The sequence below is a fragment of the Sphaerodactylus townsendi genome, linkage group LG05 (genome assembly GCF_021028975.2).
Source record: "Sphaerodactylus townsendi isolate TG3544 linkage group LG05, MPM_Stown_v2.3, whole genome shotgun sequence".
NCBI lineage: Eukaryota > Metazoa > Chordata > Lepidosauria > Squamata > Sphaerodactylidae > Sphaerodactylus > Sphaerodactylus townsendi.
In genome coordinates, this window is record NC_059429.1 from 137188753 (window position 1) to 137206349 (window position 17597).

Consider the following 17597-nt stretch of genomic DNA (forward strand, 5'->3'; position numbering starts at 1 on the left):
CAATTTATGGCTCCCAATCTTGATCCTCTTTGATCTGAGATTGCAAATGCCTTAGCAGACCAGGTGCTCGGGAGCAGCAGCAGCAGCAGAAGGCCGTTGCTTTCACCTCCTGCAGGTGAGCTCCCAAAGGCACCTGGTGGGCCACTGCGAGTAGCAGAGAGCTGGACTAGATGGACTCTGGTCTGATCCAGCTGGCTTGTTCTTATGTTCTTAGAGGAAGGGAAAGGACCTTGTAAGCCACCTTGAGACTCCTTGCAGGAGAGAAAGGTGGGAAGAAATCCAAACTCTCCTCCTCCTCCTCCAGTTCTAGAATTAGCAAAATGAATATAGAAGGTACAATCTAAGCAACTAACCACAAAATACAATGGACTTAAGAGTGCCAATTGTTGTTACAACAAGCTATCAAATTATTTGTGGAGTGCAGAGTTTTGATCACACCATTATGGTTGTGTCTATTTGTGTTTAAAGACTGGTTTTTGTGTGTGTGATATGATTGATACTTTGTTATAATAAACGCATGCATGTAGCTGGCACTCTTAAGTCTATATTTTGTAGCCCAGGTACTGTATTTTGTATTTGTGGTTCAACCTGGTAACCATGACACTGGCAGACATGTGGTGATAAGTGAGGGGAGCTGTACCCAAAGCACACACAGGTTGCTTCTGCGCAGAACAGCAGCTTCACCCCTTACCTCCCTTGGGTCCCAGGGACAAGCTGGTACCGTATCCGGAAGCCCAACAAAGCAGCCACAGGGGTTGGCAATCTGCGTCTCTCCAGATGTTAATGGACTATAAATCCATGGACTGGAGGGGTTGATGGGAATTGTAGTCCATTAACATCTGGAGAGACGCAGGTTGCAAATCCCTAGGCCAGAACCAGAGGTGGGATCCAGCAGGTTCTCACCAGTTCCCAAGAGTGGGTTACTAATTATTTGTGTGTGCCGAGAGGGGGTGACTAATTGGGTCTGCTTTTCCGTTAGAAATTCCATTAGGTCCAAAAATCATCAAGTCCTGTTGTTTCCTTTGTGGCTGGTTAGTGAAGGTAGAAAACGGGATAATTCTCCCTGTTGGGCTGTTTTAAAAACATGTTTTAGAAACATGGTAAAGTTCCTTGTTTCAGGAAAGTATCCTTCTTTTGATTTCTAAAAAGAAAATTAAGTATTTGAAAGTATTAAGTATTTGACAGGCAGCCAATTAGAGGAGAAGTAGTTGTTTCTGTTGGCAGTAGACGATAAGACTTGCTATAATGAGTTTAAATTATGGACAGAAAGATACTAGCTGGAAATTAGGAACTTTTTTTACAGTAAGAGTTTTTTACAGTAACAGAGAAATTATTAATGCCCCGCCCCCAGAATGCCTGGCCACGCCCCTGTCGTGCCCTGCCCAGCCCCATTGGCGCTACGCCACTGTTTGAATCCCACCACCGTGGGAACCTGTTGCTAAAATTTTTGGATCCCACCACTGGCCAGGACCTTTAGCAGCCACCCCCTCCGGCGGCCCAGTCACACTTCATGTGGCGCATTACAAATTAGCAGTCAGCTCCAACATGCTCAGATCTTGCCTCATTGTTGACTTGCGGGTATTCGAGGGCCTGAAGAATGTATACAAAGAGGACCTGCCAAGAGGTGGATGGAAGGACGGCCGTAATGGTTTTAAACAGGTTTATTTACAGTTCACAATAAGAACTATTAGAGCAGTTTACAGCTAACAGAGGTTCTCAGCCTTAACTCTCTCAGGTATCAGCTCCAACTGCTTTTCCGGGGTCTCTTAACTCTGCCGGCCAACCCGGGATAGATCACCCCAGTCAGTCCAGACCAGGTGACCGTGGGGACCCTGCCAACACGTTTCTAGGTACCTGAGTGTCCAGGGTGACCCCGAGGGAAGGGTCAGGTGTGCTCCTCATGAGTCCCCGTCTGCACGTGCAGAATAAAGCACTTTCAATCCACTTTCATGATTTTTGCAAGTGGATTTTGCTATTCTGCACACTGCAAATGAATGTGGATTGAAAGTGCCTTATTCTGCACGTGCGGAAGGGGCCTCAGCTGTTCTACCCAGGAGAGGGCAGCAGGGACATCAGATTTGCCAACTCAGGATTGGGAAAAACCTGGGGATTTGGGGGACGGAATCGAGGGAAGGGGGGGGTTGTGCTGGTGTAACCCCCATGCTCAGAATGGGTTGACCCAGAAAGGGGTGGAGACCCAAAGCAGGAGGAGGCTGCAGAGCTCATGTTTGGAGGAGAGAAGGCTACCAGACTCGGACCTTGGGTTTTTTGTGGTTGTCATGGGTGAGAGTTCTCCTGGAAACCTTCCTCATGTTGAATCCTGTTCATCAAGCCCTTGGAGTCTTCAGGAGCCAACCCACTTGCAAAGAAGAATTGGACTTGGCAGTATCAGTAGACTGTAACTAGAAGGACTTGAAAATGCAACCTGAACAGGACCTTGAAGTGTGACGTTAAATGTTGATGTTTGATGTTATATGTTGAGAAAGGAAACCATTTTTTTAATTTGTTGTTGCAAACTCATTCCGAGTTCTGCCCCACAGAACCCACAGATAGAGGTTACACTGGGACCGCAGAGCAGAGCATGATGCCCCCCCCCAAAGCAGTCATTTGGAGCCCCCCCCCCCGGGAGTCTTTTTCTTCAGAGGAACTGAACTTTGTGGTCTCGACGTCAGTTGTAATAGCAGGAGATCTCCAGCCACCACCTGGAGGTTGGCAACTGAACAAGAGATGGGCATCCATCTGTATGATGCATGGAAGCTGCTGCTGATTTTAAAATGCTGCCAAGGCCTGGCATTGATCGGGCCAGCAAAGCAGTGGTCTGAAGTACTCTCGATGGTTCCTCTGCACCTTTTCAGCTGCCAAAACAGCTTGGATGGGTGTGTGTGTGCACCCGAAGGCACTTCAGCGCTTGAAAGATTTCAGAGGGAGGAAGAGGAGCAGCCCCCCCCCCCCCGCATCAGGATTGGGCACCTGGGGCATTTTTAAACCCCTTGAAACTGGTGATGGTGTCCTCAGGTCAGACACAGACTGAGGTCAGACTCTGGGTCTGTGCCTCAGCTGCTGGCTGTGTGGACACTCCGTTGGCCTGGATGCAGCCCCTCCACATTCCACACAGCCCAGTGCAGGGGCCAGTCATGAAGTCATAGGTCTTGAGACCACCACCAAGAGGCCAGTGTGTCAAGCCCCTGCAATCAAAGGCCACCGGTCTGCAGATCTCTCCACCTGGACTCCCTTGGACATCAGCGGGTGCGATCCAGACCCTAAAGCCTGGCAGAGGAGGAGGAGGAGGAGGAGAAAGAGGAAGAGGAGGAGAAAGAGGAAGAAGAGGGAAAGGAGGAAGAAGAGGAGGAAGAAGAAAGAAGAAGAAGAGGAGGAGGAGGAGGAAGAAGAGGAAGAAGAAGGAAGAAGAAAGAAGAAGAAGAAAAGGAGGAGGAGGAGGAGGAGGAAGAGGAGGAAGAGGAGGAAGAAGAAGGAAGAAGAAAGAAGAAGAGGAAGAGGAGGAGTTTGGATTTATATCCCCCTTTCTCTCCTGTAAGGAGACTCAAAGGGGCTTACAATCTCCTTTCCCTCCACCCAACTCCCCATCAAACACCCTGTGAGGTAGGTGAGGCTGAGAGAGGTCTGAAGAACTGTGACTAGCCCAAGGTCTCCCAGCAGGAATGCAGGAGTGGGGAAACAAATCTGGTCCACCAGATAAGAGCCCATCTCTCACATGGAGGATTTAGGGAATCAAACCCGGCTCTCCAGATTAGAGTGCACCTGCTCTTAACCACTACGCAACGCTGGCGCTCATCTCAGCAGTAAGGGGCAGGCAAAGATTCCAAATCCACCAACCTGACCTGGAGATGGTGCAGATGGTGCAGGACTCATCAGAAGAGCCAGTCTGGGTTGGGTTGGTGGCCTGCTGAGCCTCAGCAAGACAGTCAGGCAAGAACCCTCCTCCCCCGCCTGACTCCCCCAGCCGTGCCCACGGCGCAAGCAGAGTTTGTCTGCAGGGGGTTGAAGGCAGGGGAGCATCCTGCCCGCTCTCTCTGCCTCCTGCTGTCCACTGCTCTGTTGGCAGCCTCTCTGTATCCTGTTTCCTTCATCATACTCGAACACGTGCTGTCCTTGGTGGCAGCCGCAAGGGTCCGTGGGGCACCCATCAGACGTTGCTGGAAAGGCCTTGTGGCTCGAAAAGACTCCCAGACCACCACCGCTCAGTGTCACCAGGCAGAAGGCCCAAAAGGGTCCCTCGTGTCCCTCCGAGGGGCCCACATCCTCCCTCCAGGAGCAGCAGTGGCGTAGGAGGTTAAGAGCTCGTGTATCTAATCTGGAGGAACCGGGTTTGATTCCTGGCTCTGCCGCCTGAGCTGTGGAGGCTTCTCTGGGGAATTCAGATTAGCCTGGGCACTCCCACACATGCCAGCTGGGTGACCTTGGGCTAGTCACAGCTTCTCGGAGCTCTCTCAGCCCCACCCACCTCACAGGGGTGTTTGTTGTGAGGGGGGAAGGGCAAGGAGATTGTCAGCCCCTTTGAGTCTCCTGCAGGAGAGAAAGGGGGGATATCAATCCAAACTCCTCCTCCTCCTCCTACTCCTCCTCCTCCTCCTCCTCCTCCTCTTCTTCTTCTTCTTCTTCTTCTTCTTCTTCTTCTTCTTCTTCTTCTTCTTCTTCTTCTTCTTCTTCTTCTTCTTCACCTGCACAGAAGTGTCCGGGTTCTCTCTGGCTCCAGCATCACGACCACCGGCCACTTGCCACAGCAGGTGACAGCCAAAGGGGCCAGAGAAGCAGGCGGCTGGCCGAGCGGAGGCTCCCCGGCCCTTCCCAGCCGGCCTCTCTCCCAGCCTGCATTTTTCTCCTGCCAGGGGTGATACCTGATCCGTGCGGATTGTGCAATGGAATGAGGAGAGCGTTCGGCTCAACTTGTTCTCTATTCATCACCCGGGAGCCGGTCCTCTCTCCCCCCCTCCACCCCTTCCCTCCCGTCCTTTTGGTCAGCCACACCTGGAGAGAGCTCAAAGCCCCAGCTGGGCCTGCCAGAGCTCCGCACACTCCGCCCGGCACCGCCATGAAGTCCACCGGCAGCAGCAGCAGCAGCAGCTGCCCCCTAATCCTCTCCCTCGTGGGGCTCTTCTTCGCCATGCAGCTGCCAGGCACATCTGGACAGAACGTGACAGGTGGGTGCGAATTCCAGCTCCTTGGCTGGGGATGGCAGCCCCCCCACCCGCCCTCAAGGAAACAGCCCCTCGCCCTGGTCATGAGTGAGTCGTGGGCACCCAGCCGAGTTCCCAGCCTACAGGACATTCAGACACCCTCCCCCCCGCGCTGAACAGGATCTCAAGGGCATCCGGCCTCTGCTTGCCCTTCAGGATGGGGCGGGGAAGGAAACCCTCCTGGCCCAAGGGCAGAGCCCCCAAGGGCAGAGCATGAAACCCCTGGGGCTACCTCTCCCCTCTGCCTTTCCCTTGCAGAAAAAGCTGGCACCTGCCCCACGACAGTGACGACTAGTGGGAACTGCACGGAAGAGTGCCAGTCGGACGACAGCTGCGAGGAGAACCAGAAGTGCTGCCCAATCGGTTGTGGGACGTCTTGCCAAGTCCCTGATGGTACTTATGGCTCCCTTTCATTGCTCAGCCCGTCCGTGGCCGCGGCTCTGACCCGGCAAACCCTCCCTGGCCGTCCGCTCTGGCTCGGGGCCCGGGGAGTCGCGGCTCGTCTTTCAACAAGCTGAATCCTGCTTATGGATGCTCGCCTTTGGAAGGAGAAGCCGAGGCTGTAGTGGAATGGCCTGGCATCCCATAATAGGCACAATGAGGCACTCCCAGCAGTGGGATCCAAAAATTTTAGTAACAGGTTCCCATGGTGGTGGGATTCAAACAATGGCGTAGCGCCAATGGGGCTGGGCGGGGCACGACAGGGGCGTGGCTGGGCATTCCAGGGGCGGGGCATTAATAATTTTTCTGTCACTGTAAAAAACTCTTACTGTAAAAAAAAGTTCCTAATTTCCAGCTGGTATCTTTCTGTCCACAATTTAAACTCATTTTAGCAAGTCCTATCGTCTGCTGCCAACAGAAACAACTACTTCTCCTCTAATTGACTGCCTGTCAAATACTTAATACTTTCAAACACTTAATTTTGTTTCTAGAAATCAAAAGGAGGAGACTTTCCTTAAACAAGGAACTTGACCATATTTCTAAAACATGTTTTTAAAACAGCCCAACAGGGAGAATTATCCCGTTTTCTACCTTCGCTAACCAGCCACATAGGAAACAACAGGACTTCATGATTTTTGGACCTAATGGAATTTCTAATGGAAAGGCAGACCCAATTATTAACCCCCTCTCGGCACACACAAAGAATTAGTAAGCCACTCTCGGGGGCTGGTGAGAACCTGCTGGATCCCACCTCTGGGCACTCCCCAGAGTCCCATTGCATCTTATGGTTTTAATGCATTTGTGGCTTCTGTGTTCAACCTAACAGGCAGTGAACACACAATGCCTTTCAGGCACACCCAAAGGTAGGTTCATTGGCCCACTGGAGTAAATACAGGTTGGGGGGGGGAGTGTGAAGTGCCCCTTCAAAGAAGGGTGTGGGGTGAGGGAGGGGGCCACCAAGAGCCGATCTCAGAGCTCTGTGGGGATGCTGACCTGTGGCAAAGTGGCAGGGTGGCATGGGGGCAGCCACCCTGGGAGGCCCTGCAAAAAGCAATTGTGGTATGTCGTCAAAGGCTTTCATGGCTGGAACTAACTGGCTGTTGTGGGTCTTTTTGGAGTTATTTATTGGCCATGGGTCTTTCCCAGGTGGCATTGTAAAAGGGGCTTGAGACAGATTTATGGAGGAAGAGAAGTAGGTTATGGCTACCTTAGTGTGATCCTCCTTGATCTGAGATTGCAAATGCCTTAACAGACCAGGTGATCGGGAGCAACAGCCGCAGAAGGCCATTGCTTTCACATCCTGCAGGTGAGCTCCCCAAGGCACCTGGTGGGCCACTGCGAGTAGCAGAGAGCTGGACTAGATGGACTTTGGTCTGATCCAGCTGGCTTGTTCTTATGTTCTTATGTTCTTATGTCATTTTTGCTCCTACCGTTTCACCTGCATCTATGGCTGGCATCTTCACAGGAACGTCACAGTGAGACCTTCTCTGTGGTACACTGTAACACGCATCTCAAGATGCCATCTGTGCATGCAGGTGAAATGTTGGGGGGAAGGCTACCACACCATTGCCATACAACCCGGAAAACCCACAATAACCAACTAACTGTTGTGTGTTTAGGTAGAAGGCATTCGTGATGGAGAGGGGGGGGCTGTGGTGGGAAGCCCCATCCCTGACCGTGGCGCTGCAGCTGCATCCAGCCGGCTGGCGTCCCCAAAGGGGCGTCCCGGTGGCGTGGGACAGCTTGAAAAGTGAAAAATCCTCCCTGCCCCCAAGAAGGCTCTATGGGGCTCAATCGACTTACGCCACCTTTAAGCCTAAATTCCCGGTTGCCATCATGATGCCACGAGTGGCTGGGAGGAAGCTGGGAGGAAGATTAAAGTCAGCCACGCCCCTTGTCCACCGCACGCCACCAGAATTGCCCTTCCGCTAGGGCAGTGATGGCGAACCTTTTTCAGACCGAGTTCCCAAATTGCAACCCAAACCCCCCTTATTTATCGCAAAGTGCCAACCCGGCAATTTAACCTGAATGCTGTGGTTTTAGTTTAGAAAAAATGGTTGGCTCCCTCTTCCTCCGCCCCACCCGCTCGAGCAGGGGCCAGCCTGCTCTAGCCTCCAGCAAGTCCTGCACGCACTGCTCTGTGCCTCTCCAGTATCTCTGCCTCCTCTGCGCACCCCCCCCCCCTCGGGCCCACCAGCTGAGTCCTCCCTACTCACCGCGGTGCGCGCATGTCGTGCTCAGTGGCCCAGGCCAGCCTAGATGTGTGTGGGGGGGGGAGGTAATTTTCCACCCCCCGCATGACGAACTCTGTGTGCACGTGCCCACAGAGAGGGCTCCGAAGTGCCACCTCTGGCACCCGTGCCATAGGTTCGCCATCACTGCGCTAGGGAAGTGCTCTGGGGAGGGCCAATCTGCTGGTGTGCCAGTACGCTGCTTCCTCTGGTGGATTCACGGACACACACCCCCCGGGGGGGCTCTTAGAGAATCACCTTTGTCTGCAGAAGTTCCCAGGTTCCATCTCTGGCATCTCCAGCTGAAAGATCCAGACAGCAAGTGATGTGAAAGACCCCAGACTCTGGGGAGATATGGTCAGCACAAAAGACCACTCTTGATGGGCCAAGGGTCTGGTTGGGCAGAGGGCAGCTACAACACGGGAGGGCGGGGTGCCCAGGTGCCCACTAATAGCAGGCATTCACTGTGTCCTTCCTGCCGCTGCCTTCTGACACTCAGCTGTTCGACAGGTGGAAACCGGATTGCCGAAAGGTGGGAGAGTCATTGGCATCCCTCCATAATGAGGTCACTCTAAGGAAACCATAGAGTTTTTCAACAAGTGCTAGAACAGTGCGAATATAGTTAAGACAATATTAAGATTTACTCCTTGCTCTTTAATTATGGCCACTAACCTGGATAGCTTTAAAAAGGGCTTGGACAGATTTATGAAGAAGTCGACCTATGGCTACCAATCTTGATCCTCCTTGATCTGAGGTTGCAAATGCCTTAGCAGACCAGGTGCTCAGGAGCAGCAGCAGCAGCAGAAGGCCGTTGCTTTCACCTCCTGCATGTGAGCTCCCAAAGGCACCTGGTGGGCCACTGCGAGTAGCAGAGAGCTGGACTAGATGGACTCTGGTCTGATCCAGCTGGCTTGTTCTTATGTTCTTATGTTCTTATTAAATCTTGAATGCTAACCCTACAAAGATCTACACCTTTCTCTAGTATAGCTGAATCTTTAATCTTCTACTCCTTCAAACCATAAATCATCGGGTCTTTTTTTTTGTTTTATGCGAAAAGTCCATCAAGAGTTTCCAATGGTCAGTAAATTTAGTTAGATTCTTTTCTGTGATGAAAAAAGGACGCGTTGCCATCTCTGCCAATTCCAGCATCTTCACTAACTAATCTTGTGCTGGAGGTACAGATGAGTTTTCCATTTTTGTGCATATAATATTCGTGTTGGTAATGTTATGTAGAAATACAAAGTTATACATTTTTTTAACATTTCTAAACTGCCTGTCCACGAATCCCAAAAGATAAGCATTGGATTCATTTGTATATGAGAAGAAGAGGAGTTTGGATTCATACCCCCCCTGCCCCCCTCTCCTGTATGGAGATTCAAAGTGGCTTATAAATTCCTTTCCTTTCTTCTCCCCACAACAGACACCTTGGCCCCTTCCGCACATGCAAAATAATACGTTTTCAAACCACTTTCACAACTGTTTTCAAGTGGATTTTGCCATTCCGCACAGCTTCAAAGAGCACTGAAAGCAGTTTGAAAGTGCATTATTCTGCACGTGCAGAATGAGCCCTTGTGTGGTAGGTGGGACTGAGAGAGTTCTGAGAGAACTGTGACTAGCCCACGGTCACCCAGCAGGCTTCATGTGGAGGAGCAGGGAAACAAAACCAGATAAGATGCAGCTGCTCATGTGGAGGAGTGGGGAATCAAATCCAGTTCTCCATATTAGAGTCCACCTGCTCTTAACCACTACATCCCACTGGCTCTCTTTAGTCTATAAAATCTTCTAGATTAATTTGTGTCCAGAATTTTTTAGCTTCCTTATGAGCCCACCAAAGATGACAGTGACCCTTCATGGTGGTCACATTTCCAACACTTATTTGTACATTTTTGCCAATTTTTGCAGTGATAGATTGTTTTATAGGAGGTCTCTTGTAGGCTAGAACTTAAAGACAATTTGAGACCTTTTAACCACATGTTCTCCTACTGTTCTATGTGTATATTATATCCTAAGTTCATGGGCCATTTCGTCACACAGTGTTTACACTCTCTCCTTCTATTTTGCATCTCAACAAAAGTTTATGCATCTTAGCAATAAAATGTTCATCACTTGTACATAGATCTTGTTCCAATTCGGTCTTGTCGTAATCAGAACCGTAAACTCTTTTGCCAGCTTTAAATCTTTCTAACAGTTTTGCATTAAAAAAACCCTCATTGACAGTCCTTTGCTTCTGTTATTAAAGTTCTCTTGATTTCATTTTATGCTCCCTCTGTGAAAAATCAACGTCACAGTATGTTACCCACCTGTTTTCAAATATCATTTTTCGTGTGTACAGTGCTTCTTGTGGTGAGAGCTACTTACTTTTTCACCTGGGTTAATATTTACTCCATATTCTCAGAACAGCATGCCTAATGCAACGATTGTTAAAATCCTTGTTAACTTTAACTTTCTCATACGACAAATAGGCATAATTCCACCATCTCTCAAATCACGTTTCTCCAGAGCCAGCAATCGTCCATTTCTAAGTATAACACATTCTTTCAACCAACCCAACTACAAGTAGCAAAATATAATTTCAAATCAGGTAAAACTTTCCTTTCCTTTGTGTCTTGCAAAACGTTTAATGCGAGGCTTTCCCCCTTGCTAAACAAAGTTGGATATATCCTCTGCCATTGTTTAAAAGGAATGTCAGTTGCTAACACAGGTATTGTTTGAAACAAAAATAACATTCTTGGTAATACATTCATCTTACTCACAGAAATTCTCGGCAGTAAGGATAACTGGAATTTACTCCACCTTATAACTTCTTTTTAAATTCCATTCCATGGTTGTTTCGAAATTACAATTCATAATTGTCAACTTAACACCTACCCTGTTTCCCCAAATATAAGACATTCCCTGAAAATAAGACGTAGTAAAGGTTTTGCTGAAGTGCGAAATATAAGGCATCCTCCGAAAGTAAGACGTAGCAAAGTTGTTGTTTGGAAGCATGCCCAACGAACAGAACACAGAAAAATAAGACACCCCCTGAAAATAAGACATAGCGCATTTTGGGAGCAAAAATTAATATAAGACACTGTCTTATTTTCAGGGAAACACAGTATTTCACCGCTTTTTCAACTTTAAAATCTGTTTTAGCCAGCAGTTCTGCTTGATCTTATGGTTTCATATTTTTTGTTAAAAGATTTTTTTTCTGTGTATAAATTTTGAAACTCAAAGGTATGCCAAATTCTTTCAGTTTTAATGGTAAAAATTTGGCCCCCATTTATGGGTTTCCTAAAATCAGAACTAAATAATCAGCAAATGCTTTTAATTTATGCTTTCTTGAATGTTATGCACCTAATTCTCTTGTGACATCTTATACCTGTATTCAACACTTCCAAAAACTAGTATAAACAAGAGAGGAGATAATGGGCAACCTTATCTTGTACCTTTCTAAACCACATATGGTTTGTTAAGTCACCATTGACAATTATTTGCGTTGTCTGCCATGTATACATCAGTTTTACTCATTTTCTTAAATTCCCTCCAAAGTCCATGTCTTCCAAAGGTCTAAGCCCCAATTCTAATTATCAAACACCTTCTCTGCATTTTTTTAAAAAACCCAAAAATTAAACCATCCTGTTTTTCATTATGCTTCTTCAGGTTTTCCAAAATATCCATTATGGATCTAACATTGTCCTTTAACTGTTCTTTGGGTAAAAATCCAGCTTCATGGATAACATCCTGTAGTAGTATTTTCAATCTGTCATCTAGAATCGTTGTAAATAACTCATAGGCCGTTTCCGCACGGCCACGGTAGGGGTCGGGTCGGCGTAGATGACGCCGACCCGACCCCTCTGGGACCGTTCGCATGAACAGTCCCAGAACCTCCCGGGACGACAACGCAGAGCTGCGCCGTCGTCAGGTCAACCTACCTGCCCTGCGGCCCTCCGGCACGTCGCTGAGGCCAGGGGACACGCCCCCCTGCCCTGCGTGACCGCTCTGGAGTCGCAGAGCAGAGGGGGCATGTCCCCAGGCCTCGGTGACACGTTGGAGGGTCGCAGGGCAGGTAGGTCGCCCGGACATGGGGGGAGGGAAGACGCCTTGGAGCTGCTGCCATTCGCACGACAGCGGCTCCAAGCTGCCGTTTTCCATAAACCTCGCTTGGGAAGCGAGGTTGGAAAACGGCGGCTTCAAAGCAGCTGCGTCCCCTGTGCGAACGGCTCCCTGGGGATGGTGTTTTTGTCGTCCCCAGGGCGCCGTATTTGGCCCGTGCGGAAGGGGTCATAGAAATTATTCAGTAATGCTATTGGTCTATAGTTTTTTTAATTAAAGAAGTCTTGACTTTCTTTAGGTATTAATGTTATATTGGCATCTTTCCATGTCTCTCGTAAAATAGATTTAATTGTACGATTTTGCTTTCAAAGCATTTATAATAAGAACCCAACATAGCATTTGGACCAGGGGCTTTTCTCCATTTAGTTTTTTATAGTAATGAACAATTTTCTAACAGTTACATTATCATTCAAAATCTGTATTTGTTTTCATGTGATCTTAGGTAGATTTTGTTTTATAGATATTCTTTTGTTTAACCAAAGGGATCATGTGTCTTTTATATAAATGCTTGTAATAGTTATAAAATAATTTTTGGATTGAAGCATTGTCTGTTACAGTATTATGACCCTCTTGTAACTTCATTCCATTTCCTTTTCCTTTCTCAACTTGTAGTCAAACCATTTTTCTGGTTTATTGCAGACCCAAAGTTCTTTTGTTTTGCAATTTTCAGTTTTTCCCCATTTCTCTTACTATTAGCATAGGTACCCGCTGCTGTAAAAAAATGATCTGTCGCAGAATATTACTATCACTTGATTTTTTTCAAACCCTCCTTTCCATTTTCTCTCAAACATTCTGAATCTTTTCTTGCCTCTTTTACCTGAGTTCAGAGTTACGTTGCATAAAATATTCTCTCATAAAAGCTCTGGCCTTTTCCGCACGGAGGCGGAAGAGGTCGGGTCGGCATAATCCACGCCGATCCGACCCCTCTGGGACCGTCTGCATGGACGGTTCCAGAAACGGCTGAGATGATGGCGCAGAGCTGCGCCATCGTCAGAGCAACTCACCAGTCCTGCGGCCCTCTGGCACATCGCCGAGGCCAGGGGACATGCCCCCTGCCCTGTGCGACTGCTCCAGGGTTGCAGGGCAAAGGGGGCGTGTCCCCAGGCCTCGGCGACACGCCAGAGGGTCGCAGGAGTGGTGAGTTGCCCGGTGGGGGTGGGGAAGGCACCTGGAAGCTGCTGCCGTTCACACGGCAGCGGCTCCAAGCCGGTGTTTCCGGTAAACCTCGCTTGCTGAGCAAGGTTTGGAAACGCCGGCTTCGCACCGGTCGGGCGGCGCAAGGGCGGCGCGGCTGCGCAGCAGCTGCGCCCCCTGTGTGAATGGCTCCCTGGGGATGGTGTTTTTGCTATCCCCAGGGCGCCATATTCTGCCCGTGTGGAAGGGGCCTCTGTTTGCATTCCCAAACCATTCCCAAATCAGTTTTTTTTCTTACAGTATTGAAAACATTTGACTCTTTTTGGAGAATACATTCATTCAGTCTCCATCTTTTTCTTTTTCTTGCCGGGACTACTCAATTTCCAGTTCTTCTTATTCTAAATCCTCCAGAACATCTATGTCTCCAAAATCCATCTTATATCTTTGAAGAATTTTTTTGTGTCTTTTGAATTGTATACAATTTGAAGCTCTGTTGTTTAAAGATAAGAGAAGTACATTCCAGTTTTCCACAATGAAATCTAATCTTCTTCTGCCTAATCTTCTTTTTCATCAGAATGATTTATCTATTTCAGCACAATTTATTTATTTATTGCATTTATATCCTACCATATCTCAGGGCAGCTTACAATAAAAATATTCCTACTGACCATTTGTAATCCAGAATCAAAATACTGTGATAAAATTCACTCTTTTGGAACTACAGTGGAACCTCGTTTTTTGTCGTCATCGGTTTTCGTCGGTTTTGGTTTTCGTTGATTTCTTTCCCTGAAAATTTTGTCTCGGTTTTTGTCGTTTGCTTTGGTTTCTGTTGGTTTTCATTGGGGCACGGGTGCTAATTTCGCAACAAAAAATGGCGACCCATGCAGCTCCATTGCTTGCCAGTGGTAGCCTTGGTTTTCACTGGTTTTGGATTTCGCCAAGGTTTCCCGGACGGATGACCGTCAAAAACGGAGGTTCCACTGTATTCTCATTGTGGCAAATCTGGAATTTAATCTGTGAACTTTATCAACATCATTCTCCATATCTTTCTTCTTCACGACTATAAATTCTGTCAACACAGTTGTAGTCCTTTGTTTAATATTTTCTTCTTTTACCTCAGGAACAGATCTGAATATCTCAGAGAAAATTCTTTCTCAATTCCAGTAAAACTTGGTTATCATTTTCTCTCTCCAGTTGTCCATCAAAGGCCTGCATTTAATTTTCCAAAACTTTGTCCTTAGTTCATGTTATGTCTCCTAAAGCTGAATTTATAAAGCTTTCCAGTTTCTTGATGTTCTTGGTCAACACATCCTTCATTTTCTGCACTTTTTCATCCCTTTTATTACATTTGTTGTCCATTCCTATTTCTAGATTTTTTTCAAAGTCCTCCAGTTTGTTTGTTATTTTATCCATCAGCTCCTCTGTAACCAGTTTTCCTAGGGCCGTTTCCGCATGGCCACGCTGGGGGTTGGGTTGGTGTACATGACGCCAACCCAACCCCCCCGGGACCGTTCACACGAACAGTCCTGGAAACTACCAGGAATATGGCTCCGCGCCATCGCCTGATTGACGTACCTTCCCTGCGACCGTCTGGCGCATTGCCGAGGCCAGGGGACACGCCCCCTGCCCTGTGCAACTGCTCTGGAGTCGCAGGGTGGGGGGGTGTCCCCAGGCTTCGGTGACACGCCAGTCAGTTGCAGGGAAGGTAAGTCGATTGGGAAAGGGGGGAGGGATGGTGCCTTCCACTCGCTGCCGTTCGCACGGCAGCGGTTGGAAGCTGCTGTTTCCCAAAAACCGAAACAGCGGCTTCGCGCCACTGGGGAGGTGCAAGGGCGGCGCGGCTGCAAAGCAGCTGTGCCCCCATGCAAACAGCTCCCTGGGGACGGCGTTTTTCCCGTCCCCAGGGCACTGTATTTGGCCCGTGCAGAAAGGGCCTAGGAGTTGGTTCCACTGATTGCTTAATGGGGAGTTGCCATAGTAAAAAAATGAAAAAGAAAATTTCCAGGTAAAACAAGCAATCAAAAGTTGACTTCACTTTTTAGCAGAATACATCCCTCTTACTCCCTCTTGTGTCCTATAAACCCCACTGCACTATAAATTCCAGTAAACTTCAGCTGGTATTTATAATTAAGGAATGTCCTTGGTAGTGTTCCTGTGACCAAAAATCAAGGAAGGAAGGAAGGAAGGAAGGAAGGAAGGAAGGAAGGAAGGAAGGAAGGAAGGAAGGAAGGAAGGAAGGAAGGAAGGAAGGAAGGAAGGAAGGAAGGAAGGAAGGAAGGAAGGAAGGAAGGAGGGAAGGAAGGAAGGAAGGAAGGAAGGAAGGAAGGAAGGAAGGAAGGAAGGAAGGAAGGAAGGAAGGAAGGAAGGAGACCCTTTCATGTATACCCATCATGAACTTTTGAAATGGCAGTCTTTTCTCAAATGTTCTTCCACCAGTAGGAAAAAAACCCAGAAAGAAATAAACATGTTTTGAAGAAATTACACAAAAAATAGTTTCTCTTCCTGGTTCTTTTTGTTCTCCCTTTTTACACAATTAATTTAGGTCTCTCCTTTTTCAAAGTACCCTTCCTGATTTATAGTGTTCCAGAGAAAGGGTGTGACTCTCATAAGGGAGTTACCATCTCCAAGGTTACTTGCATTCCGACGGCAAAGAGAGGGAGGCAGGAGCTGTTTAGAGCCCGATGACTTACTCTGCTGTATTGAGCATGAATGGAATTCTGGCCTCTCTGCCCACACCCGTGTGTTTATTGCAAAGATCTTTGTCTTCCTGCTTTACTCAGGAGTAAAAAATTTTGAGACTCAGTGGTCAATCTCTAGCTGACCCCTTACCCAGAGTGATCTCACAGGCAGGGGTTAATCTTTTGCTGCTGGCATTCCAGGTATACGAAGTCCTCTCGCACTGGAGACATTTTCCTCCCTGGAAGTCCCGGTTCTTTCTACAAGTCTGCACAAAAATCCTTCAAATTAAAAAAAATTAAAATTTAACATGATGAGCAGCAAAAAATGAGGTTTCACAATCTTATGTCACATGATCTCAGCTGCCATTCTGAGGAAGCTGAAGAGAGGGATGGTCGTCATCACAGCTCAAGCCAAGTCCATAGTGCTCTCTGAAAGCAGCTGGAGCCAGAGGTGGGATCCAGCAGGTTCTCACCAGTTCCTGAGAGTGGGTTACTAATTCTTTGTGTGTGCCGAGAGGGGGTTACTAATTGGGTCCGCTTTTCCGCCTCCACGCCCTCGCCTCCCCGAGAGGCATCCTGCCTTTGAACGTGAAGGTTCCATATAGCAATTGCGACGAATAATGTCACTCCCTGAACTGGGTTAATCCCTTTCAGGTACTGCCATTCATGGATTCTCAGCCTTTCGTGCCTTTTATCTCCCCAGTCTCTATCAAGGAACCTGTGTGTTTCACCATTGCTCTGTTCAGATTTGTGAATTGGGGCATTTTCTATAACAGTGGTGGCGAACCTATGGCATGCGTGCCAGAGGTGGCACTCAGAGCCCTTTCTGTGGGCACGCGTGCACAGAGTTCGTCATGTAGGGGGAGTGGAAAATCACCCCCACGTGCACACACATCTAGGCTGGCCTTGCTTCTGAGTAAACCCCCCTAGGGTCGTGATTCACCCATTCAAAGCATTGCACGGTTGCTTCACCAAGCTTTCTCCCGAGTAATGCGTGCCTTGGAGCCCCCCCCCCCCCCCCCCCCCCCCCCCCCCCCCCCCGCACCCCCCCCCTGCCCCCCCACCCCCCCCCCCCCCCCCCCCCCACACCCCCACCCCCCTCCCCCCCCTCCCCCCCCCCCCCCCCCCCCCCCCCCCCACCCCCACCCCCCCCCCCCCCCCCCCCCACACAACACCCACCCACCAACCCCCCACCCCACCACCCCCCCTCCCACCCCCCCCCCCCCCCACCCCCCCCCCCCCCCACCCCCCCCCCCCCCCACCCCCCCCCCCCCCCACCCCCCCCCCCCCCCACCCCCCCCCCCCCCCACCCCCCCCCCCCCCCACCCCCCCCCCCCCCCACCCCCCCCCCCCCCCACCCCCCCCCCCCCCCACCCCCCCCCCCCCCCACCCCCCCCCCCCCCCACCCCCCCCCCCCCCCACCCCCCCCCCCCCCCACCCCCCCCCCCCCCCACCCCCCCCCCCCCCCACCCCCCCCCCCCCCCACCCCCCCCCCCCCCCACCCCCCCCCCCCCCCACCCCCCCCCCCCCCCACCCCCCCCCCCCCCCACCCCCCCCCCCCCCCACCCCCCCCCCCCCCCACCCCCCCCCCCCCCCACCCCCCCCCCCCCCCACCCCCCCCCCCCCCCACCCCCCCCCCCCCCCACCCCCCCCCCCCCCCACCCCCCCCCCCCCCCACCCCCCCCCCCCCCCACCCCCCCCCCCCCCCACCCCCCCCCCCCCCCACCCCCCCCCCCCCCCACCCCCCCCCCCCCCCACCCCCCCCCCCCCCCACCCCCCCCCCCCCCCACCCCCCCCCCCCCCCACCCCCCCCCCCCCCCACC

General features: G+C 50.3%; 1 protein-coding gene across 1 annotated transcript in view; it reads left to right on the forward strand.

Moving 5' to 3' along the window:
• The window catches only part of LOC125433447 (waprin-Phi1-like), a 29189-nt gene extending 23476 nt beyond the window's left edge, over positions 1-5713 (forward strand). The window contains exon 2 of the mRNA XM_048497956.1: positions 5454-5713. Coding sequence (XP_048353913.1) covers positions 5454-5713 — 260 coding nt within the window. The remainder of the gene's footprint in view (positions 1-5453) is intronic.
• The last annotated feature ends 11884 nt before the right edge of the window (positions 5714-17597 follow it).